Raw genomic sequence first — 25,014 nt, forward strand, 5'->3', positions numbered from 1 at the left:
GTGAGTCAAGTTGAGTCTCCGTGCTCTTGCTGAGTCTTATATAAGTGGAGACACAGAAAAGAGAGTCATCGCCATCTTCACCCTGCCATGCGTGAGGCTCGCTGGCAGCCACGGCTGAAGCACAAAGCCCCCAGGAGGCTGGGCCTCGGAGCAGCTCCAGGCGGAGGAGACGAGCCGCACACCCGACCGCCCCGCGGCAGCAAGTCCGTCCCTGGCAGCTGACTTTGGTGAGGAAGCCTGTCTGACGGTGCCTTGATTTGGAAATTTCACACCTTGGAACTGTAAGCTTTTAGCCCCAAGAAATCCTCTTTATAAAAGTCAACACATTTCTGGTTCTTAGCATCAGAAACCCTCTGGCAAACTAAGGTATGTGGTATATGGGAACTCTGCATTTTATATAGTTTATGCATGATACTTCTGTAAACCTACAATTCCTCTAACAAAAAAAATTAATAAAATTAATGAAGTACAGACACATGTTACAACAAAGATGAGCCTTGAAGACACCATGCCAAGGAAAGAGGCCAGTCACAAGAGACCACATCTTGCAGGATGCCATTTATATGAATTGTCCAGGATAGACAAATAGGCCAGAAATGGATTAGTAGTTGGCAGGGGTTAAGGGGCGGAAGGAAATAGGGAGACACTGCTAAAGGGTATGAGGGTTCCTTTGGGGTGATGAAAATGTAATGGCTTAGCGATGATGGCTGCGCAAGTCTGTGAATATACTAAAAACTAGGGGATCACACACTTTAAAAGGGTGAATTGTATGGTACATGAATGATATTTCAATAAAGCAATAAAGCTGCTCCAAAAACAACAACCAGGAAGCGAATGTGGTTCAGGTGACTGGGCTCCCACCTACCGCATGGGAGGTCTGTGGTTCGGATCCCAGGGCCTCCTAAAGAAGTTGGCTGGCATGACGAGTAGGCACAGCAAGAGACACAACAAGAGACACAAAAAGAAAAAGATAATGAGAGACACAGCAAAGCAGGGAGCAGAGGTTCCTGGCGCCTCCTAAAGAAGACAGCAAGCTAAAGCAATGGGCAGGCACGGCAAGCTGACGCAACAAGAAGACGCAACAAGAGACCATGGGGAGGAAAAGCATAATGAGAGACACAACAAAACAGGGAGCGGAGGTGGCTCACTCCATTAGGCACTTTCCTCCCACATCAGAGGTCCCAGTTTCAGCTCCTGGTATCTCCTAAAGAAACAAGGAAGAAGAACAAACACAGCAAGGGGGTGGGGAGAAGTAAATAATTAATATAAATCTTAAAATATATATATATATATATAAACAACCACCAGTCACAGGTCTTAGTGGAGATCAAATGCTCGAAAAAGCAAGCTATAAGATCAGAGGGACCCTGGATCTTTCTGGACGACAGCGTGCTGCCCTCCCTGGGGTCTGGAAGCCCCACTCCTCCCTCTCCAGCTCTTCGCCTGTCTCCTGGCTGCTCAGCCTCAGCCACACGCTGCACCATTCTGTCCATCCACCCTCCAACTAAATTGGCACGAAGGTCTGGACGGCTCCCAAGCCCACAGCTCCTGAGCGGCATGGCTCTTCGGCAGCTGATTAGACACGCCACCCCTACCCCATGTCACAGATGACCTCTCACACCGATCTCACCCACTCTCTCCTTCCCAGCCTGGCCTTTTCTGGGGCCCCACGCCATTGCCAATGGCTCAAGGGTTACTCAAGCTATAGACCTGAGAGGCATCCTGGAATCCCCCACTCTCTAGAGCCCCATAACCCAATTCATCACCATTTTACCTCTTTAAGGCCGCCTGAATCCTTCCATTTTCTCTGCGCCATTTAGGGCACTCATCATACCCTTCAATTATCCAACAATTCCCGACTGTAGGTGGCTGTGTCAAGCAGTTAGATAATCTCATTTGAACCCAACAGGCCCAAGTACTATCAGTAATCTCATTTTCCAGATGAGAATACGGAAGCTTGGAAGAGCTAAGTATCTTGCTCAAGGCCACACAGCTATACCACCTGGCACAGCTGACCCCGAATCTCATGACCCTAACTGGTCATATGTGCCCGATGGCCCTACACGGGGGTCACCAACACCACTGCTGTGACAATTACGTTCTCCAAAGCCAGGCTGCCTGGGACAAATCCCAACATGGTGGCTTACTAGCTGGGTGACAGTATCACACTACATCTCATCTTTGGGCACGGCGAGTGATAGGAACCTGGCAATGCTTGCCTAGTATCTAAGGTGTTGGGATGATCTCACTCCTTCATTCTTTTGGGCACCTGGCAAAGTCCCTGGCCTGCAGGCAGGAACTAGCAGTACCAGAATAATGGCAGCAGCTGTCGCGCACCAACTTTCCTCCCTGCAGTGGGAAAGAAGACTGTAAAAGGCAGCGCGGATCACTCTCCCGTAGTGAACAGCTGCCAGGCGACCGCAGGACAAAGTCCCCACCCCTCACCAACGTCTCCCACGGCCACGCCGGCCTTGGCCGCCGGGACGCTCAGCAGTTGGCTGCTGGGCACGGCAGCCCCCGGTGCAGCCCCGGGCCTCCGCGCGCGCCGTCCCCGCCGCCCTGCCCCGGCGCCCCGGCGCCCCGGCCCTTACCGTGCCCTGGAGCTCGCCTCGCCTTGCCCTCCAAGGGTGTCTGACAGGCACGCGACTGACCTCGGGAGACGAGGACGCGCCCAGCGCACCGCCCGCCTGCCCCAGGCCCCGCCTCCCGGCCTCTGCGGGTCGCTCCGGAAGCGCGGAAGCTCCGCCCCCGACGTCATCGCGTCGCGCCGGCCCACGCCGCCCCCGTCGCCAGGGAAACACAGGATGCGGCCGCCCTGCGAGGCCGCCGGTGGCTGCGTGGGTCCGCCCGGGCGCTCGGGGTGCTCCTTACCCGCCCCCCCCCCCCACTCCAGTCCCGGCCCCTCCTGGGCGTCACAGTTCTGAGAGGCATTTTACACCCGTTTTTCCAAGGGTGACAGTGGGCCTTCCTGCAAGAGAATCTCTTGGATATTCGATTAATTTGCAGATTCTTGCAGCCAGCCCCAGAGCTATGAATCAGAGCCCCAAGGCAGGACCCTGAGAATATCTAAATAAGCACTTCCAAGTGCTCTTTAAAGTTTAAGAAACATAGTTCTACATAGTTCTGTTGTAGAATTTGAGAGAGGTTCAAGTATTTGCGTATAGAGAGGCCAGGACTCAGGAATGATTTTGAGAAGGAAAAATGGTTTATTGACGGCCGGCCGGACTCGGGAGCTTTCTGTTTCAATCCCGAGCCCCGAACAAGAGTTTTATACAGAGAGGAAAGGCCAAATGGTCCTTTTATTTCAGTTCTCAATAGGCTTCAATTAGCATATATCTTTCACATCTTAGGTAAGCTTTTAGCATGGACTTCAAACATTCTAGGTAAGCTTTTTAGCATATTTGGTTTGCATTTTCCCTAAATACTTAAAGTTTATAGACCTTGCATTGTTAAATTGTTTCCTGGGACTGGAGTCCTTGCCATTGTTACCAAGAGCAGGACTGCAGCCTCTTACCATCACACCCACAAGTCAGAGAGCTTAGGTTAAATCTCTGAAAAGACAAAGAGCCTCCCACCCATAGCCCACATCAGTTCTACAGAGGGTCCCCAGCGGACTTGAGCTACAGTAGGAGAACAGTAATTAACACAACCCATTCTTTATTAGCTTTTCTTCCTTTCGGTCTCACGCCTCCCACTGCCTCTCTCCTGCGTCCTGAGATACATCTAAAGTGAATTATTTGCACTCAAATCCTTGACTTAGGCTGTTTGGGGGATCTAGATTAGGACACATAACTATACAAAATTTACAGAGATACAATCAGCAGGACTTGGCAATTTACTGCCTGTAGAACCAGCAGGAGGAATCACAAGGTTTTCCATTTCAAGGGAATTGGAAGATGGGCAGTGCAGTAATAGGAAAGTGAAAGATACTAGTTTGGTTTTAGGGATGTGTCAAATTTAAGATGTTGGTACAATGTCTGGGTGAAGATGCTCAACAGATAGTTGCAAATCTTTTCTCTTGTTCTACTATGAAATACCTTTTTCTGTCTTCCATGACAACACTTCTCTTCACAGTTATTACTCTTATTCAAAACAGATTTATGGTCCCTTATCAGTGAGACCCTGCTAGTACAAACTCACGTTGGACATCGCTAGGTAGAATCAAGTGAGCACTGAGACTTATTGGGTGGTGGTGAAGGAAGAAAAGGGTGGTGGGGTCACACACGACTCTGTTTTACCAGGACCTAATGTTGTAGAATTTGAGAGAAGTTCAATTACTTGAGTATAGAGAGGCCAGGACTCAGGAATGATTTTGAGAAGGAAAAATGGTTTATTGATGGCCGGCCAGACTCGGGAACTTTCTGTTTGAATCCCGAGCCCCGAACAAGATTTTTTAGTCCCTTTTATACAGAGAGGAAAGGCCAAATGGTCCTTTTGTTTCAGTTCTCAATAGGCTTGAATTAACATATATTTCCACATCTTAGTAAGCTTTTAGCATGGACCTCAGGCATTCGATAAGCTTTTAGCATATTTGCTTTGCATTTCCCCTGAATACTTAAAGTTTATAGACCTTGCATTGTTAAACTGTCTCCTGCTCACCAAAGGCAGGACTGCAACCTTTCATCATCCCACACCCACAAGTCACAGATAGTTTAGATCATCTCTGAAGAGACAAAGAGCCTGCCACCCATAGCCCACATCACTAAGAGCAGTATAAGGGGGAGCAACTTTGGGGAAAAGAAAAGGAGTTTGGTTGTGCACCTGCATTGACGGCTCTGTCCTGATAAAGGCGCCAGGAGCTGCGAGTGGCACTGTGTAGGAACAGCCGGGGATGGAAGGAGCCCTTGTCTCTGGAGCTGTGCCATCAGATGCTGCCCACCCATACATTTGTTCATTTTGACATCTGTCCCATGCCACCCATTCTCTGCTCCTTTGTAGTGACTGTGATTATCTGAACATGGGCTCAAAACTAAACTTTGCTCCCAAACTCTGGCCTCTTGTTTCCCCCTATCCCCTTGTACCTTTATCTCCCACTACCAGCACCTCCCTATGGTTCAGAATTCATGAAGGAGTGGTTGGAAAGGGGTCACCAGGTCCCCCCCGCTGCGATGGATGACAATGATTCAGGCCAAATATGGCACTGCCACTGCTCTGCTGGCCAGCACCTATGCAGCACAAACCCCCTTCCCTAGTGAAATCACATTGCTTAGGCAGCTAAGAATGGTACTGGGAATGAGTCACAGAATTTTAACATGGTTTCGTATAAGATGCTTTGGTCTTCATGGCAAATATCACTGGTACAATTCAATGAAATATATACATTTACTATAAACTTAACACTTTTGATCCAAAGGGCTTAAATGCCGAATGAGTTCTGGCATCAGATGAACAGCTGGCTGAGGACCTAGAAGCTAATAGGAAGAAGAGCGTTGCTGCTGAAGTTGGTTTAAGCCCAGGTGTTTTAGTTTGCTAAAGGCTGCCAATGCAATAGACCAGAAATGAGTTGGCTTTTACAATGGGAATGTATAAGACTAAAAGCTTACAATGCTGAGATCGTGCAAGTGTCCAAATGAAGGCTTCATCAGAGATGCTTTTCCCACTGAACTGCAGCTGTGGGCGACGAGACACAAGGCCAGATACAATGGAGCAGCTGCCGGTTTCTGCCTTCTCTAGGCTCGTTATCTCGCCCAGCTCAGCCTGGGCAACCCAGTACATAGTGGTGTCCGCCAGTCTCTTCCCTCTCCTCCTGGCCTTGCTGCTTTCAGCTTCAGCCCGCTCCAGCTGTGGCTTTTTTCTCTCCTGGGTTCGTTGACTTCAACTTCTGGATCTCTGTCTCTGCAGGATTTTTTTCTGTGTCTGCAGTATTTTATTCCCCCATTTATAAAGGACTCCAATAAGAGGATTAAGACCTACTCAGGGCTAGGCCTTACTGGAGTGATCTAATCAAATGGAGGTCCCTTAACTGCATCTAATCAAAAGGTTCCATCTATGATAGGGTTTTCACCCACAGTAATGGATTAGCATAATAACATAATTTTCCTGGGGTCTGCAAGACTCAGATGGCCTGGCCACACACTAGGTTTGACCAGCATGATGGGACTTACATTTAGGATGCTCACAGCATCTAGACCAGGGGTTTTTAACAAGGGGTCTGTGAGCTTGAATTGAAATTTAAAAAAAAAACATTATTCTTGTGGGGACATGTTTGTATGGGTATGATACATTTATTAAATAATACACAGTATAGTGTGGACTTACTAAGGGGTCCATGGTTTTCACCTGACAAAGGGGTCATGGAACAAAAAAGGTTAAGAACCCCCAATCTAGACCTTCTGAGGTGAAGCCTCAGCAGTTGCTTTCCATAGCCCCACCCAGCTTCCAGCCCTTGGGTGACGAGTTCCATAGTAGCACTGGCTCAAGATCTCAGGCTGGAGGCTCCTGTACTGGACTTTGCAGATAGAACATTTCCACCACCACAGAAAGTTCTATCAGTGCCATGTCAAGACTACTCTTGACCTAAGTCTGGTTCTGGCCATTGCTTTCCCTGCTCCCTAAGCCCTGCAACTACTGGCTGGAGAGACCATCCTGGACAGCCCTACCATCTGCCCACCATGCTCCCTTCACTTGGTGACCTTTTCATTCAGCCATTAGCGCTTGGCACCTCTCATATACGGGAAGCACGCCAGGGCTGTGGTGGTGGATAAGCTGGGCAGTGCTCCCAACCCAACAGAACTTGTGTTCTAGAGGAAGAGGTAACAAACAACACACAAAGTTTGGGTAATCATAAGAAAACAAGAGAGGACTGGCAGCAGACTTGGCCCAGGGGTTAGGGCATCCGCCTACCACATGGGAGGTCCAAGGTTCAAACCCCGGGCCTCCTTGACCCATGTGGAGCTGGCCCACGTGCAGTGCTGATGCGTGCAAGGAGTGCCGTGCCACGCCGGGGTGTCCCCGCGTAGGGGAGCCCCACGCGCAAGGAGTGTGCCCCTAAGGAGAGCCGCCCAGCACAAAAGAAAGTGCAGCCTGCCCAGGAATGGCGCCGCACACATGGAGAGCTGACACAAGAAGATGATGCAACAAAAAAAGAAACAGATTCCCGTGCCGCTGACAACAACAGAAGCAGATAAAGAACAACACGCAGCAAATAGACACAGAGAACAGACAACCGGGGCGGGGGCGGGGGGGATAAATAAATAAATAAATCTTTAAAAAAAAAAAGGAGAGAGAGAAGACAAAAAATGCTAAGTGTCTGAGCTGACTAGGTTGGGTGGGCAGGGAAGGTCTCCCTGATGAGGGGGCATTTTAAACAGATTCCTGAATGGGTAGATCTGTGACTGAGCATCCCAAGCAGAAGGAACCCACAGAAAGTCCCTAAGGTGGGAATGAGCTTGGCAAGCTGGACAAACAAGAAAGCCACGGTGGCAGGGGGCTTAGTGGGTAGAGGACAGGGTTGGGAAATTAGTCTGGCTAGGGAGACAACAGCCAGATTGTGGGGGCCTTGGAGGGAGGAGGCAGGTTAACTGTGTTCTTAGTTCAATGGGAGGATTTTCAGCCAGGGACTGACACAATCTTGGCAAGGACACCAGCCCAAACTAAACTGCAATAGTCTACCTCCCCATAAAACATTGGCTTCTGGATTCCTGACCCTCACTCCAAAGTCCTGAGCCCATCCCCATGAAGGAGGGCAGAGCAGTGGGTATTACATTAACCAGCGCCAGGACATGGTGAAGGCTCATGGCCACAAAAGGGCCCGAAACTTGAGAGAACAGAGCCTGGAAAACAAGAAAATCTTGAGGACGGTTCCACCTTTAAATGAGCTGAAGCAGTGCTTCTGCTGTACATTGAACTATCAAAATGGAAACCTGGCCTTGTGACTGTTTTGCATAAGCACATTACAAATGCACTCGAATCAAAAACACGACCTTGATCCCGAGATCAATTTTAAAAAGGCAAGAACACCTGGTCGAATACCACCCCCCAAATTAATGAAGTCTTTAAGTTGCTAACACCTAATGAAGACTTTAACCCCGACGACCTTTGTACAACTGCACACACACAATGGCCTTGCAGGCAGTAGAATCAGGGAGAACTTGTTTTATTCCACTAGAAACAAGTTATTCTAACTTTGGGAACTATTTTGTTTTGTTGCATTTCCCTTAAAAACCTACTGTGTCCTGTGTTCGGACAGCCAGTTCTTCTGATGTCTGGGATCCCTAGTAAAGTTGTGTTTTTTATTAAGGGTGGTTCTACTCAGCCACCGGAGTTCTCCTTTTACAACACCTCTGCTTCAAGACAAGAAAGGGCCCTAGAGAATAAATTCGCTCTCCCTGAGGCTTTGAGCCCTACACTTGCATTTCTCACATTCCATGGTCATTACCTTCCCCATCTGCCGGAAGATTTCTCAAGGGCAGGGCTTTAGCCTAGCCCAGGTCTCTGCATACCCCAGTGGTTTGGTAGGGTTTGTCGGGGGGAATATTGCTCTTTTGGCTGTCTGGTCTGGTTAAACACCTTGAGATAGCATAAAACTCAACTAGATGATCAAAGAATGAACAGGCTGCAGTCAACAGGCTTGTCTGTGAGGTCATAGTATCCAGTGCCCTTCTCCCTGATAAATCACATAATTGGAGCTAGTTTTTCTTTTCTCTCTTAATTTTGACAGATCTTTTGGAAAATGGCAAAGCTCCAATCGAGGGACCAACATACAAAAAAAAAAAAAAATAAAGGAAGAAATTTTGAAGTTTCGGAAAATATACACTTTATCCTTTGGATTTTGCTTGTCTATCTGCAGACTGGGTGCTGGTGACTGGTTATTTGGTAGTAGCCAGACAACTCTGTTCCTGTCAGGACGCAGCACCCCACGGCTGTGCTCAGACTTAAGAACGTGCTGGCTGGGACTCTCCCACAGAAGAAAGAAAACCAGAATGTAAGCTGAGAAAAAAGAGGCTTCATCAGAGGGCTTACCTTGAACGCTCAGACATAGGTTCCTTGACCTTTTTTTTGTTAGGCCAGAAGTTTATTAAGGAAAAGGGAGGAAAATAAAAGATTATGCATCCCAGGTGTAGGTGTGGGTTGCTCTGGGCAGAGAAATTTGGCTTATGTGCTTACTTTTTTTTTTATTTAAAGATTTATTTATTTATTTCTCTCCCCTTTCCCCCCACCCGCCCCAGTTGTCTGTTCTCTGTGTCTATTTGCTGCGTCTTCTTTGTCCACTTCTGTTGCTGTCAGTGGCACGGGAATCTGTGTTTCTTTCTTTTTTTTTAAAAAAGATTTATTTATTTATTTAATCCCCTCTCCCCCAATTGTCTGTTCTCTGTGTCTCTTTGCTACATCTTGTTTCGCTTCTGTTGTCCTCAGCAGCACGGGAAGTGTGGGCGGCGCCATTCCTGGGCAGGCTGCACTTTCATTCGCACTGGGTGGCTCTCCTTACAGGGCGCACTCCTTGCGCGTGGGGCTTGCAGGGGACACCCCATCAGCACCGCGCACGGGTCAGCTCCACACGGGTCAAGGAGGCCCCAGGTTTTAACCGCGGACCTCCCATGTGGTAGACGGATGCCCTAACCACTGGGCCAAGTCCGTTTCCCTCTGTGTTTCTTTTTGTTGCATCATCTTGCTGCATTAGCTCCCTGTATGTGCAGCTTCACCCCTGGGCAGGCTGAACTTTTTGTGCTGAGCGGCTCTCCTTATGGGGCGCACTCCTTGCGCGTGGGGCTCCCCTAAGTGGGAACACCCGTGTGGCAGGGCACTCCTTGCACACATCAGCACTGTGCATGGGCCAGCTCAACATGGGTCAAGGAGACCCGGGGTTTGAACTGCGGACCTCCCATGTGGTAGGCGGATGCCCTAACCACTGGGCCAAGTCTGTTTCCCTGTGTGCTTACTTTTTAAGCCATTAGTTATTCCTCCCCTTGCTAACATTCAGGCCCCTTGACTTTCATTAGTAGTCAATATTGGAAACACTCAGCTAGCTGCTAGGTCCACTGGCTTAGACGTTCTTTGTGAGTTCATAAATCTACTGTCTTCCAGAATTCTCTTTCAAAACTCAACTCTGGGCCCCAGCTTGATCATGATGGCAGTGACACACTTCAGGGCTCTGGCCCCACCAGCAGTAACCGGCAGTAACGTCTTTCTCAAAGCCTCAGGGAGTAGCTGAAGGACTACAGTAAAAGGGTGAGCATCAAATTAAGAAAGTGGCCATTTAAAAGTGCCTGAATCTATCTAACCGGAAGGACAACAGGAATACTCCAAATATCCACCAACCCGAAACAACTGTCTAACCTTTTTCTCTTAAAATCCTTGCCTGGAAACGCCAAGACAAGACACAATTTGGGTTGCTCCTTGAATCTGTACTCCCCTAATTGTAATTCTAAGATTCCAGAATAACACCTTTGTTGCCTTGAAGTTTAGTTTTTCTCCCTTGACAAGTGTAATGTATACAACCCACATTTGTGCTCAGAAAATAGATCAATACACAGGTGGATAAATACATAGAATAATATAGCAAATACTGGAAAAATTTAAATTGTTGGCTCTGGGGGTCTGGGAGAGGGTAGGGGTATGTTGGAGTTCCCTGTATGGGGTTTGTATCATTTTTGTTAACTGTCCTTCAAAGTTTGAACATATTTCAAAATAAAAGGCTAAAAAAAATCAGCTCATGTTTCCTAATATTTGCCTTGGACGGGTCCCCAGAGGCTAAGGGGAAAAGTTAAATTCCTCCCCCAAGAACTCCAACTCGAACTCGAACTCCCGCTTTCGCAAGCCCTTGTTTGTCTCCAGGCTGCCACAGAACGTTGCCCTCCCGAGCTCTCAGGGTTCAACTGATCTTCCCAAACGGGCCTAAGTTAGCGCAGAGCAAATGGAGTTCTCGTGTGGGACCTTCTCCCCAGCCGCTGCCCGCCTCCTCGGGAAGTCATTCGACCACCCTCCCCTGCCCCACATCCCGCAGCACTTCGCTCGCGCCCTTGTCTTGCGCCGACGGGCTCCCAGCCCGGCCGCGCCAGCGCCAGGCTGTCCTCTGCTCGTCGCCGAAGCCACTTCCGCACCTGCGCAATGGGCACGACCCTCTCTCACGGGGCCGAGGGGAGGCGCCCCAGGCCCGCGGCCCTTAAACCGCAGCGCGGTGCCTTCAGATGCGACGGGGCGATTGTTTTGGCAAATAGAGACGCGGTCAGGGAAGTGAAAAGAGAGAAACAAACTTATACTCTGAGCACTTCCATTTCCCGGCCTCCACACCCCGCCCACATGACGTTAAATCTTGCGACGCCGGTTTACGTCTTCGCGGCGCGCCGACATACGTCATCGCAGTGCGCCGCTGCCGGGCTGGGCTCTTGGGCGGCTCATGGCGGAGGTGGGCCGGGCCGCGCTGGGTGACCCCGGCGAGCTGCTGCCTGGGGGCTTCTGGGCCGCCGTGGCCGTGTGGCTGGAGAGGCCGCAGGTGGTCAACAAGCGGCTGTGCGGCGCCCGCCTGGAGGCCCACCGGAGCGCCGCCCTACCCCCGGCCGCGGCCCGCCAGCCCAGGCAGGACTCAGGCCCCGAGACGGAGGGGCGGGGCACAACCGGGCCTGGTCAGGGGCACCCCGAGGCAGGCCCCGGCCATACGCTGCGAGTGGGACCCGAGGAGGCCGAGGGCCGGTGCCCACCGGAGGAGGAGCAGACGGAAGCAGCGCCTCTGCTTGCCAGTGACCCTGGGCATACTGGGGTCGGGGAGGGCGACTTCCCCGCCAAGGACCTGGATGCTCTTTGGGAACAATTTTGCCGAAGCCTCGCCGGCGGCAATGCGGATGTGCTGGCCTTCCTCACCCGCTCTAGGGAGGGAGCGCAGCCTGAGGCTCAGCACGAGCTCGATGTGATTCTCAGAACGGTAATCCCGAAAGCGACCTCGCATTGTCCGCTTGCTGCTCCGAGGAGTGAAATAGTCGTGCAAGGCAAGAGTATTTTTGGTAGCGGGAGGATACGGTTCTGTAAACGTAATGCATCCATTGAATCTCAGGGCAATGAAATGTCATTACAGGTACCTACCCTGTGCCAGCTCCTTTCCGATATCCTAGGAAATTTGTAGAGGTTTTTGTTTGCTTTTTGAGGGGGCGCGTAGAAATGTGTGTCCATAGTACAGAGGAGGGAATAGCTGATTGGGGTGGTATCTGCAGATCTTCAGGGAACAGGTGTAGGATGAGCTGAGTGTTGAATGAGAACTAGTTTAGCAGGTAGATTAAAGAGATAAGGAAAAAGGGAGCAGTTTATGCCAAGACAAACGGTAGTGAAGCAGCCTAGTGTGTCTGAGGAAATAACATAGACCTTGGTTCTAGTAAAACCACAGAGTTGGAGGGGAAAAGTAGAGCGAGGTGAGTGAGGAGAGGCTATGCCTGAGTTTACATAGGTGAAGGGTGCTCTCACGCACGGCACAAGCTTGGCACGCTTGGCTGAAATGTCAGTTTAATCAGAGATCTGAAGGAAATGATTAGTTTCTGTTAGGACATTCATAATGGCATTTTGGAATAGGTTTTAAAGTTAGTGCATATGTTAAAAATGAAATAGAAAATGTGAACACATTTCACACCTGCAGCCTGCTTATGCTCCCAAGTTCCTGGGAGTGCTCTGGTTCTCCTTTACAGTGAGACCATTCCTGTGGGAGTTTGAGAAGCACTGCAAGGTGACAGAAAGCAGGGAAGAAACATGGTCAGGTTTGTGTTTTGGAAGGATCTTCCTGGCAGAGGTTTGAAGGAAGCATTAGTTTGGGCAAGACCACTTAGTGGAAATGAAGAGAACCAGAAGCATCTGGGGAAGTATAAGTAAAGATCCACAAGATGTGGAAGGTGAGGGGAAAGGAGGAGCCTTGGGTGATCCCTTTTCTGGCCTGAGTCATCAGAAGGGTGCAGCACGCTAGGGTTTGTCAAGTCTCCGGCATTTATTTTGATCATCAGTGACCTTGCTGGTTCGGCCACAGCCACTCCTTGCCTCAAACTTCCTTCAGCCGTGTATTAGTTTTCTGTGGCTGCTGTAACTAACTGCCACGAATGTAGCACCAAAACAGCACCCATTTGTTATCCCACTGTTCTGTAGGTCAGAAGGCCAGGTTAGCTCAGCTGGTTTCTCTGCTCTGAGTCTCTCAAGGCCCAAATCAGAGTCTGCTGGCTGGGCTCTTACTGGGGGGCTTGGGAAAGAATCTGTTTCCAAGCCCATTCAGATTGTTGCCAAAATCCACTCCCCACTTCCTTGGTGGCTATCCGCCGGGCATCCTTATCTCCTAGAAGCCTTTGTGATTCTCGCAGGCGGCCCCTACATTTCAAAGCCTGCGTGGTGCCCATCACTCCTTGGGTGCATGGAATCTCTCTGACTTCCCCTTCAGCTGCATCTTCTGCCTGCGGCTAGAGAAAGTTCTCTGCTTTTCAGGGCTGCAGTGCTTAGATCAGGCCCACCCAATAATCCAGAGTACTTGTAGTTTTTTAAGATTTGTAACCTTAATTGCATTTGTAAAGTCCCTTTGCCAGGTCACTAAATGTATCCTCAGGTTCTGGGTATTGGGGACTGGATATCTCCCTTCCCCACACCTTCCCAGTGCTGTGTGCTTCGGAAAGACTTCCCAGAAGCCACCCTTTCCAGGAGGCCCTCTCTGACCTTGCCATTTCCAGACTAGTTGTAGAGTTCTTCCAGCCGTTATCACCCTTGTTCACCCATGTAAATTGCCTTTTTACATTCCCTGTGCTATACTGAGAGCATTAACGAGGCGGTGCCCATAAAGCCTTCCCCTGCAGACTTTCTTATTCTCACAGATTGTCTTCTATAGCGACTTTCATACAGAGGGAGGTAGAAATGACCTTGGCCTTCCTTCCTCGGGTGGAGCAGTACTCCGTGTTAACAGAGGAGTGCGCCTTTTAGGATTGCTTTCCACATTCAGTCCTGGTGGGAAAAGTAACCCTCTGGGGAAAAGTACAGGATGTTTTTGTCTTCCCCTGGGGTATAGACAGCTGGGTCTGAAATCTCACTTTGCCAGTGATTGGCTGAATGACCCTGGACAGATTCTGTAGTCTCTCTATACTTCAATTTCTTCATTTGTAAAATGGAATAAAAATACTCAAATCTTCCTCTTAGAACTGATGGGAGAGTTAAACGTAATTGCATATTAGAAAGTGCTTAGAGTGGTTCCTGGCCCATGTTAGGCACTTATTAAGTGCTACCTGCTACTTTGCAAAGTGGGGAAGTTCTCCCTGGTTTGTGTCTTGGCCCTACACTGAATAACCTCACTAACGGTTTAGAGCGGCGTCACTAAGAACCTGCACAGTCAGAGCAGGCCAGGGTGACACAGTGCGGAAGCACTTGGCCTCTTTAGTTCAATATCAGGCTTTGCTGGTTGTCAGCTGGGTGAACTGGAGACATTATTCTACCCCTTTAATGCCTTGGCTCCTTCGTCTAGCGCAGTGGTTCTCAGCGGGGACGGTTGGTACCCAGGTGTTTCGGCAATGTCTGGAGATGGAGGAGGGGATGCTCGGGCGCCTGGTGGGTAGAGGCCAGGGATGCTGCGAAGTATCCTACAGTGCACGGGCCCTGTTTCCAACAGAGAGCTACCTGCCTCAAATGCCAGTGGCACCGAGGTTGAGAAACCTCGATCTAGAAAATGGTAAAAGGAGTAGTATTAGATCATAAATTCCTTGTGCGTGTTCAATAGGATCGGTCACTTAAAGAATGACGGAGCGTTTCCCACTAACTGCGATAGGCCTTGCAGTTGCTGTGGCCCTGTCACTGCTGTCGTCATCACCTTGTCCAGGCCACTCACCTCTGCTCTTAGCCTGAGCACAGTCCCACCTCAGGGCCTTCGCATTTGCTGTGCCTCTGTCTGAAGTGCCCCCCCCTCCAGACACCGTGGCTCAGTGGTGGCTGCCTTCAGCTCATGGCTCAGAGCCACTTTATCAGGGAGGCTTCCCTGGCCCCCTTGAACAGCACAGCTCGCTGACCTGTCCTGGCCCCTCACTCCACTGTATTTGTGTTCTCAGCCAATCAGGCTCCTGCAGCCTCAGGCTCCTGCAGCCTCAGCCTCCTCTTGGCGGTTCTTGGCTCGTGAAGGAAGTGTATCCTCATCTTTCACCAAGACTTTGCTGTCAGCGCTCCCTACTGCCTACTTTCATGCGTGCATGTTTATTCACTGCCTTCGAGCATGCGGAGGGCAGAGACTTCTCTGTTCCTTCACTGTCCTCACTTAGAGAGAACTGAGCCCAGCCCCTGGTGGGTATTTAGTGGTTCAGCAAGTAAGTCAATGAAGTGCTGAGCCTGTGGCCTCGTACGTGGCATCGGTAGCTGTTGGCAGTTAGGAGGGTGGTGGGGACTGCCGGTCACCCGATAGGGCCGACAACAAACCCACGTGCTGCTGTCTTTGTCTTCTGCTTCGGCCAGGGTGCATTTTTCTGCTTGAGCCAGAGTGTTTGCGTGGTCAGGCTGGTCCTTCTCCATGGCACGTGGTGGAAGCAAATGGGGGGTACTGTTTTTGCATTCTCGTTTCACTTTGGTGTGCCTGGCACAGTCTGGTGCCCATTAAATGTTGACTGTGTAAATCCCCCTGTTAAGTGCTCGCTGAGATTCTGATGTAACCGGAAGGTCCTTTTCGTCTTCCAGGCAGGTTTTAAAAAGCTTGAAAAGCCAGGTTTCCTGTGCTGCCTCCCCTTCGTCCCCCGAAAGCAGCTCGAAGCACTCCCCTGGGACAAGTTCGTTTACTGCTGAGTCTCCTCAGGAGGCTTCTGACAGACCAAGTGGTGTAACTCCCTGAATGTGCTTGGCTTAGGAGTGAATATGTCTTTCCACTTCCATTTTAAAGGGAAAGTGAGTTTGCATCTCCACAAACAGTGTGGCCCTCACAAGGGGGAGCCCTGGGCCAGAGGCGCCGGCGCTCACCTCCCTGCCCGGCCTCTGACTGTTGAGCCCGTGCTTGGGCCCCACTCCCCACCTGCAGACCACCGCCAGGCTGGCCGAGGCCCCCCTCATCCCATCACAGCTCTCGGTACCGCCAGGCTCCATGTCGGCCGACTTGCCCCTCAGACCTGGCCAGCAGGACCATGCACACCCCGCAGGCGCCCGCGTCTTCCCCGCAGCACCTGTCCTGAATGCCCGCCGCGTGCCAGGCATGGTCCAGGCGTGATCGCAGTCTTCCTGGGGCACTGGCAGACAGAGCTGGGTTGGAGGCACAATGATCTGGTCATCATGATTTTTAAAAAAACAATTCAATTTTATTGATACGTATTAATAAAGCATACAGTCCCTCCAAAGTGTACAATCAGTGGTCTAATCACATAATTTTGCATTCAGCACTTCAGTCATTATTAGAGCATTTTCGTTATTTCAATAATAAATAATGAAAACAAAACCCCAGGAAAACAAACAAAAAAGATTCTTCACCCCTCAAGCTCTCAGTGCTTCCCCTGCTGTACGTAGCTGCTATTTCTGGCTGTTCTTGCATATGTATTTATTTACTTTTAAGCAGTTTTATTGAGATATATTCACATACCATGCAATCTATCCAAAATGTATAATCAATGGCTTTTAATATAATCACAGTGTTGTGCATTCATCACCACAGACAATTTTAGATCACTTTCATTACTCCAAAAAGAAAAATTCCACATCGTTATGATCTCATTGGTCAGTGTCCCCCTAACGTTCATGTCTTCCTGGGCCTCAGAATGCTGCGTTATTGAGTAGGAGGGTCTCTGCAGATGTGGTGAAGCCAAGAGGGGGTCAGACTGAGTCCAGAGACTGGTGGCCTGACAAGGACAGGGGCACTTGGAGATGAGCACAGGGGAAGACGCTGTGCTCAGATGGAGGCAGAGGTTGGAGTGATGGGGCTGCCGGCTAAAGATGGCTGGGATTGCTGGCTACCACCAGAGGCCGGGAGGTGGCAGGGACGGAGGGGGCACAGCTCTACTGTCATCTTGGCTTTGGACTTCCAGCCTCCAGAACTGGGGGAGAACCCAAGCCCCACGGGTGGGACTCGGATGCGGCAGCCCCAGGAAACCAGTTGCTTCTGGGGGTTAATTGCTCATGACTTTTTTTCCCAGATGTCCTCAATGGAACGATAACTTTCTTACCTTTGGAAGAAGATGATGAAGGCAGCATAGAGGTCAAGATGAGCAACATTTATCAAATTCAGCTCAGTCACAGCAGGCAAGAGTGGTAAGAGCTAAGCTAGGAAACCTCTTCCCGTCTTGGCCCCATGGTTTCCGTCCATGATAGCTTTAGGCAGCTTAAGGGTTCTGGGTGAGTTCCGCCATCCAGACACTCTCAGTGCAGGTGTGCGGGTGGGAATGCTCTTTCTGGGTGGTGCTCTCGGGGTGCGGCTTTTGTTCCCGGCAGCGGCCCCTGTGTCACGTACAGCTGGGCTGGCCTCCGTCCTCTGAGGCCAGGCAGCCTTTGGCCAGCACCGCCTCCCCTGGCTGTAGCACCTCACTCACGTGCATCCAGAGCCCTCTGTGATTCTGTGAACCATTTCTTTTTTCACAAGTCATCCCTCAACCTTAGGGATGGGGGCGTAAGTTAATGTTTCTTTTTTTATTTCCCCTGGAGGCACATGCGGTTTTAGACATAGTGGGTATTCAGTAATGCTAATTATCCAAGTAACCACTTACCAAGAACCTTTGATTTTCTATGGCGTTTGGGCCTGTCCAGAAAGTATTAAATTTATTTACTTCCATTTGGTATTTTTTAGTTGAAAAATTCAGAGGGAGGGTCAGGTCGCTCATGGCTCTTCCTCTGATGTTTCCCAAGAGCCACATCCGGTCTGTACTTCCTGGAGCAGTCTTAAGGCCAGCAGGCAGAGGGACGAGTGGGAAGAGCGTGGGTTCCGGGGTGTCTGGGGAGTGGGGGTGGCCAAGACAGGTGCACATGGGGCCCGAGGAGCCCAAGGCTGGGCCGTCAAGGCCCTGCTCGTGTTGGAGCCAGGAATTGAGTCCTGGTCTGGCTGGCACGGAGGGTCTTGCCGTGGCTCCTGCGAGGAGAGCAGGTGGCCGGAGCTTGGAGAAGACGCCCGCCCTTGGCATTCGGGCCTTCCTTTGACGGCAGGCCGCGGGGGCCAGGCCCTGGGCGCTGTTTCACTCGGCTTTGGTTTGAGCTGTCTCTTGGTCTGCCTTGCCTTTCTCCTAGCTTCCTGCTCACCGAGCAGCAACCAGGGGGACTAGTCATCAGACTTCTCCAGTCCGCTCTTTCCTAGCTTTTTGAAGGCGAGCCTTATGTAGGTCACGTCGTAGACTTGGCACACCACCTCGCGGTTGTGCTCTGCCAGGCCTCCTCTGCTTTGCCTTTTCAACTCTTCAGTCATCGGTCACAGAACCTCCCCAGAGGGCCCGGAAGCTGGGCGGGGCGCCTCACTCAGTGCCGGGATGGTGCACCTACTGCTGGCCTGGCCTCACCTGTCCTGGGCGGAAGGTGCGCTGCGGCCAGGCACGGTGTCGGGTCGGGGCGCTCCCCCAGGTCTCTGGCCTTACGCTCCTCCCCCGAGCCTCCTTTCTCTTAGGGGAAGTGGCAGTTCACCTCTGCCCTGCCTGCCAGCGCGTCCCGCCCAGGGCCTCCGACAGGCGTGCTTGCTGTCTGCTCACGCTTTCCCCTGGAGATCTCTAAGTCGCTCCTGTGCAGGCCTGGTGCGGGGCCTGGCGCAGGCTGCTCTCCTTGGTTCTGTGTGCTCAGCGCTGAGAGCTCCTGAGTCAGACTAATGGAAAGTGGGGCCCTCAGGCAGGCTGACCTTTAGGGACCCTCTGGGGCCGCTGGGGCAGTTGGGGAATTCCAAAGGGCCCATTGCCTTGCTCTGGTCTGCTTCCCTTGGCCTGCCGCACCCCCTAGCCTGGGCACATTATTACGTCGCTGGTTGTGTTCATCTGGTGAAGGCTCTGTGCACAGGCTGGGCCCAGGGGAGGTGCTCAGCAGAGCTGGCTGTGACAGCAAAGCCGCAGAGGGTGGGCTGCCTGCCTCTTGTTTCTGCTCAGTCTTGCCTGTGGCTGCCCACCCAGCAGCTGTGCTGCCTTCAGATGCGCCAGCGTCTGGTTGAGCACAGATCCATTGGGTGCGGTGGGCTGCGCCGTGGCACTGCTTCTCTCCCCAGCAGCACACGTCCTTTGTGGTGTGCACTTGTTGCAGGCCTTCCACGTGCTGGGTGCAGGGGATGGTGCAGTGGGCAAAGAGCTCTCACAGGGAGGCAAGTAAAGATGATGCCATGCCAGGTGTGCTAAGGACTGGGGAGAAAAGCAGAACGGGGAAGAGCTGGCCTCCATTCCCGCGTCCTCATCAGAAATGGTTCTCTGTCAGGTGGGTGGAGAAGGCCTCTGAGGAGGGGGAAGACGGGGAACAGCCAGGTGGGCCCCTGGGGCTCCCGGAACAGAGTGTTCAGGCCCAGGGCAGGGCGTCGGGCAGCCTGAGGCCAGCAGGGGTTCAGGGAACGTGAGGCCCAGCAAGGAGGCCACTGCAGCTCGAGCTTCAGGGGAGACTGGGAAGCAGCCCACCCGAGGGGAAACGGAGCCTCCAGGAGCGGGGGGAGTCCAGCCTCTGCTGCAGCTGACCCTCCCTGGGGGCGCCTCGGTGGACAGTCTCACGGAGGTGAATTGTGTCCCCTGTGAACATCCCAGCTCTCCCCAGATGGCCCACGCCCGCCCCGAGCTCCCTCCCTCGGCACCTGCTAGCCTCTCCAGCCCTGACTTCTCATTGAGCCCTCCTCCTTTTCTTGTGGCTTCCTTTCGTCCTCCCAAGAAGCCTAGTGCCCCGTCCTCCCCCCGGCTCGTGTGGTCATAGTCGGCGACCTGGGCACACAGCATGGTGTGGCTGTCTGAGAAGGGCTGTGTTCCCTGCGTCCTCCCTGGGCGCTTTTGTTCAGTTATTGGCCGTGGTGAATACATCAGACACACCTGCATCAGGTGCCATTAGGATACCTGGGGCGTGGCAGCGAGCGGGACAGACAAGGTGCTGCCCTCGGTCATTCTGGTGGTAGGAGACAGTAACAAAAGGAACCAGCCAAACCCACAGGGGCCACGTGGGTGTCGTTTGCCGCTGTAAGCTGAGCACTTAGCTTTGTGGCAAGGAAATATTCGGTGAGCTGGTGTACTCACGTTTGAGGTGCACGTGGAAGCATAAAAAATAGGAGTACTAGGAAAATCATTGCACATTTTACAATCTGTCCAATTAGTGTATGAAGTAGCAGGTAAGAGGAGCTTTATTTGCTCATCTTCTGATAACCTTTGTAGGATGAATAAATGCAGTTTGATAAAGTTTCCAAGAGAAGAGGAATTCATTCTGCTTTATAAGTGTGCTTTTCTCTGTTAGATGAAAATTCTCTAATGAGTTCCAGATTGCTGTGTTATTGGTAAGACATTTTGTAATTGTAGTTGTCTTTAGTGTCTTCCTTCCTTAGGTAAATAAACATACAATTTAAAATCAAGAATTTCATCCAGCCCTGCTTATTCATTTTTCTTTTATTTTTAAAGGTTCATATCTGTTTTGATTTTCTGTCCAGAAAGATGGCATGCAGATGGAATTGTATATCCCAAACCCACCTGGCTTGGAAAAGAACTGCTGGCCAAGTTGGCCAAGTGGTCTGTCGAGGACAAGAAGAGTGAATTTAAAAGCACCCTCTCCCTCATTTCCATTGGGAGGTACAGCCAGGTTTATCAGGAACTTAAAGAGAAGTATAAAGAAATGGTTAAGGTAATGCTGTGGGTGTTGTCTGCTATTTTATCTCTCATCAGTGGAGGGTAAAACTTTCTCCTGCATACGTTAAGTCAAAATATACCCTTGGACTTCTTCCATTTTACATACTTAGAGGTGCAGGCCACGGAAACATTGGCCAAGATGGTATGGAAAAGGATTGATCTCTTTGGCATAACTGATAATGCAACCTTAATTAGCCCAGCCGGTGTTTACAGAGCAGCTTGGCAGCTGTGCTGCACGTTCATTAGGGCAGCGGTTTCATCCCTCTTCTACGGATGGCTGAGTGACCGTCCTAGAGAGTGAGGGCCAGCCGCTGAGCCACGGGGGGCGTGAGCAGTGGGCTCTGCTTTCCTCTTCTCCCTCACCCCTCGTGCCCTTGTCCGTCATCCTGCTTTAGATGCAGTGAAGGTGGTAGAGGTGAGCTCCCCCAATGCCCATTTGCCACCTCTAGAAGCCGGATGTACATTTCCTTTATTGGAAAACCTCGCTTTGGGCTGCGTGGTGCTTGGCGAGTCCTGGTGCACGTGGGTGGTGGAGACGTGCTGTGTCTCTGGGTAAATTGCTTACTGTAAGAGACTGGTCGTGACTTGGTACCTTTGGAGGGAGCTTATTTTTTTGCTTTATTACATGGTTTGTCCAGTTTGACTCATGCATTAAAGGAGGAAGTGTGGTGAAGTGTGGGGATAATGGAACAATTCGTGTATGCTCTTTGAATTTTTACAGGTATGGCCCGAAGTAACCGATCCCGACAAGTTCGTGTATGAAGACGTGGCTATCGCCGCGTACCTGCTGGTAAGGACGCGTGTGGGCTGAGCTTACAGGCAGGGCCCGGGCTTGCGAGTGGCAGGTGCTACCAGTGGGAACCAACATTATCACATCCGTGGAATGGTCACTTGATCGTTCTGTTTGTTGAGGTTGGTTCTATGTGTGGGGTTTATCTTGGTGCTTTTGCCTGAATGTAGAACCAACTTGAGTTGTGAAATATAACATAAAATGCAGGCTGACGCGGCCATCAACGTGGAGATGCTGGGACTGGCGCCTGGAGCTGCGATGCCAGCTGTCAGGGCAGGCCTTCGACCTCTGGCAGTCTGGCTGTCTGGTTCCAGCCCTTTCTTTAGCCAGCAAGCTAAATCGTGGGTGTGCCCCTACCGTAACTCTTGCCATTTGTATCTCTAAAGCACTTGTACTAGTCATTGCCAGCTTCCTTCCACTGCAGTTCTTTTAAGCATTTTAATAATAGGCTTTTTTCCCTCCTGATTATCAAAGTATACAAACCTTGAGGGCCGTGGGGAGAATACACAGAAGCTAAGAATGATGAGGAGGCCTTACCCAGGGCCAGCTCCTGTCGGGAGACCTCTGGACGGCACGAGAAGGCTCTGGGTGCTCTGGCAGCGTCAGCAGTACCAGGGACCCCCCAACCCCCTCGCCAGGGCCAGCTGGGTCTCTTCTTGGTCAGTGTACTGAGGCCCGGGTCAGCTCAGGGGAGGCCTCCTTCCTGTCCCAGGAGTGTGAGTTCTCATCCCAGCTGGGAGTTATGTCTGAATTCTCGGGTATAGTGAATGACAGACTCACCTGCTTTTCGTTTGCTGTCTGTTTCCTTAGATTCTGTGGGAAGAAGAAAGAGCCGCGAGGAAAGTGGCTGAGAAGCAGTCCTTCGTCGACCTGGGCTGCGGGAATGGTCTGCTGGTGCATATCCTCAGCACTGAGGGGGTAAAGGCCGCTCCAGCAGTACCCCCCAGAGAGAATCGAGCACAGGGTTCCTTGAAGTCATTTGCTCTTGGCACAGTCTGGATTCAGAGTCTGTCTGGCTGTTGGAATAGCGATTAATTATGAACTCCCATTAATTTGATGCAACATGTAAAAACAAGAGCGAAGAAGCAGTGGCTTCCGTAGAACACAGAGGCAGGTCTCAGGCCCCAGTGGAATGGCAGCATGCGTGCGACGTCCTGGGTGCGCTGGCAGGAAATTGTTTTCCTTCTGGAAACCTCCCACGCGAAGGCACCACAGGGGGAGATGGATAAGGTGGGATCTGCCCTTGGGGGGCTTACGTTCCAGCTCAGGACTCGTGGACGCCGGCACCCCGTGCGGCAGTGCAGTAAGGCTGCGAGGCGCTTAGAGCAGCGCCCTGGGCTGGAGCTTCTCTGCCATCCATCCCCTCATGTTCTCTCCTCAGTGTTCCTGGTGCTTCAGGCGTCATTCCCCACTAGGCCACTGAGGAGCTGGAGTGTGGCAGCTTGCTGCAGGGCGACGCAGCTGGGATGGGAAGTCCCGTCTTGGCCCACGGCTGGCTGGCTTCTCCCGTGCTTTCTGCCCTAGGACCTAGGACTTTGTCCTGCCCTATGTGGACTTGGAAGCGGGAGCTGTGATTTAGTGGTTGAAGGCCTGGTGGTAATCGAAGTGTCTGTTGTGGGTTGAATTGTGTCTGCCCAAAAGCTGTGTCCAAGTCGTAGCCCTGGTCCTGCAGCTGTGAGCCCTTCTAGAAACAGGGCTCCGAAGACATGATTAGTTCGGATGGGGGGCTGGTTGAGGGTGGGCCCCGATTCGGTAGGCCTGGGGTCCTGAAAATGGGAGAGGTGGACACCGAGGCAGCGTCACGTGGGAGAAGGCCATGCAAGGACAGCAGCGGAGAGCGAGGCCCATGGGGTGTGGCGAACCCCCAGCAGCTGGGGGGAGGTGAGGAAGGGCCCTCGCCTGCAGTGTCCCAGGAGCTGTGTCACAGCCCTGCCCGTGCCTGGATTTGGGGCTTTCGGCCTCCAGAACCGTGAGAAACTAATGTCCGTTGTTAAAGCCCCCCCCACCCCGGTTTGAGGTTGGTGAGCAGGTTCTTTCTTGGGTGTGAGCACGTTTGACGGCGAGGGCCAGCATACCCCTCTTCCTCCAGCTTGAACTGAAGAAGGCCCTGGGGAGCTGACGAGCGAGCTTGGAGGGCAGGTCTCATCGGGGTGGGAAAGCAGGAAGGACAGGGCCTGGATGCCTGAGTCGGGGCACTCGCTGAGCGGGGCTCAGGTTCCGGAATGTTCCTGGGTGCTCCGTCCTGGGCAGTGTTGCTGGACTCGAGGGTCTGTGGCCCCGACTCCATGCCCCGCGGGACGGAGCCCCCCCTGACCACGGGGAGCCCAGCTTCTGGTCTGTGCCTTGTCGCAGCGAGGGTGTCCGTTTTAAGTAGCTGAGGAATTCCACTGGCAACACCAAAAAGCTTAAGTTAAGGGTGTCCTGCACTTGGTCCTGCGAGCTTTAGTTTGTTCTCGGTGATTTACTGTGTTTCCTAACCTTGACGTTTGATTTCTAAAATGGTTTATTTCAGCATCCAGGCAGAGGGATCGATGTCCGAAGGAGAAAAATATGGGCCACGTATGGACCACAGACGCACCTAGAGGTACTGGTTTTGTGAGGGCCTCACTCTCGGACAGACTGTCCCGTGACGACAGTTGTTTGGATGAGTGCCTCCACGTTTAGGGGACCCAGAAATCCTAACTGTAACGCTTCACCCCTAAGTGCTTTAGAATTTCAGGGGAGAAAAGAAGGCAGGGGATGAACTTGTAGACTTAGAAATCTTCTGGCTCCGTTGCAGAAAGGCACGTCAGCCTCTCCAGCCATTGCCCCTTGAGTCTGCTGTGCGTTCCCTGCGGGGCTGGTGCCTTACGTCACAACCGCAGGGGAGAGCCAGCTGGAGGGAGGCGGCCCGCGGGGACCTGGGCAGGTCCTCGTCTTTATTTGAGGCTCCCCAGAAGCCTCAGACTTTCCCGTGGAGGGTCAGGCCTGGGGGCAGTGCTAGCCCCTTTCCCGAGCCCCGCCTCCGCCCCGCCTGCTAGTTCTGTGCCTTCGGTCTTACTGCCAGAGCAGCCGAGCTTTACCTGGGGGCAGGTGTGAGGGCTGGGCGCCGGTGACAGCTCTGGCGTGCTGTCCACTCTAGGAGAACCCGAGAATTACGCGTGCTTTGGCTGGTGTGTGCTCAGCGCTGGTGGGATTTCCTGGTGAACAGTTCCTCAGCCCCAGGGCAGTGGTTGCCATGAATATGTACTGTCTGGAAGCCCAAAAATCTTTTGATTCTAACCAGGAAAATGTTCCGAAAAAACACCTGTTTATGAGAGTAGCATTGCAATGACCACAGAGCATCTTAATTTTGTTTGTAAAGTTGTATCTGAAAAGAAAATTGCAATTTGCCATGTTCAAAATGGTGATCAAAACTTTAAAAACTTTTTAAAAGAGGTGGGGTTTTGTTGTCTAGAGTGGTGCTGAAACAGTTCCTGTACATGTGAATGTAAACGTGTAAATGCAGGTTAAGTGTAAATTACACTCTTATTGACACAGGCCATTTAAAGAGACAAATAGGCAAATGTAAGCCTCCAG

At 51.6% G+C, this 25,014-nt stretch overlaps 2 protein-coding genes and 1 long non-coding RNA gene across 4 annotated transcripts in view; 2 read left to right on the forward strand and 1 right to left on the reverse strand.

The window, feature by feature from the left end:
• Window positions 1-2,720, reverse strand: part of ACOX3 (acyl-CoA oxidase 3, pristanoyl) — a 92,303-nt gene extending 89,583 nt beyond the window's left edge. Inside the window, exon 1 of one of the 2 annotated variants that reach the window (XM_058301308.2) lies at window positions 2,592-2,720. The gene's annotated coding sequence lies outside the window, so the exon portion shown is untranslated. The remainder of the gene's footprint in view (window positions 1-2,591) is intronic. The other variant, XM_058301306.2, reaches the window with a different exon arrangement.
• Window positions 2,721-8,658: 5,938 nt separating this feature from the next.
• LOC139439679 (uncharacterized) lies at window positions 8,659-10,398 on the forward strand. The gene is made up of 2 exons (XR_011649678.1): window positions 8,659-8,923; window positions 10,024-10,398. It is a non-coding gene; the product is annotated as an uncharacterized lncRNA (long non-coding RNA).
• Window positions 10,399-11,300: 902 nt separating this feature from the next.
• Window positions 11,301-25,014, forward strand: part of TRMT44 (tRNA methyltransferase 44 homolog) — a 34,697-nt gene continuing 20,983 nt past the window's right edge. Inside the window, exons 1-6 of the mRNA XM_004459506.3 lie at window positions 11,301-11,921; window positions 17,037-17,151; window positions 20,442-20,661; window positions 21,388-21,456; window positions 22,267-22,374; window positions 23,969-24,040. Of these exons, the coding sequence (XP_004459563.2) occupies window positions 11,336-11,921; window positions 17,037-17,151; window positions 20,442-20,661; window positions 21,388-21,456; window positions 22,267-22,374; window positions 23,969-24,040 (1,170 nt within the window). The 5' untranslated portion in view covers window positions 11,301-11,335. The remainder of the gene's footprint in view (window positions 11,922-17,036; window positions 17,152-20,441; window positions 20,662-21,387; window positions 21,457-22,266; window positions 22,375-23,968; window positions 24,041-25,014) is intronic.

The sequence above is a fragment of the Dasypus novemcinctus genome, chromosome 1 (genome assembly GCF_030445035.2).
Source record: "Dasypus novemcinctus isolate mDasNov1 chromosome 1, mDasNov1.1.hap2, whole genome shotgun sequence".
In the NCBI taxonomy this organism is placed as follows: domain Eukaryota; kingdom Metazoa; phylum Chordata; class Mammalia; order Cingulata; family Dasypodidae; genus Dasypus; species Dasypus novemcinctus.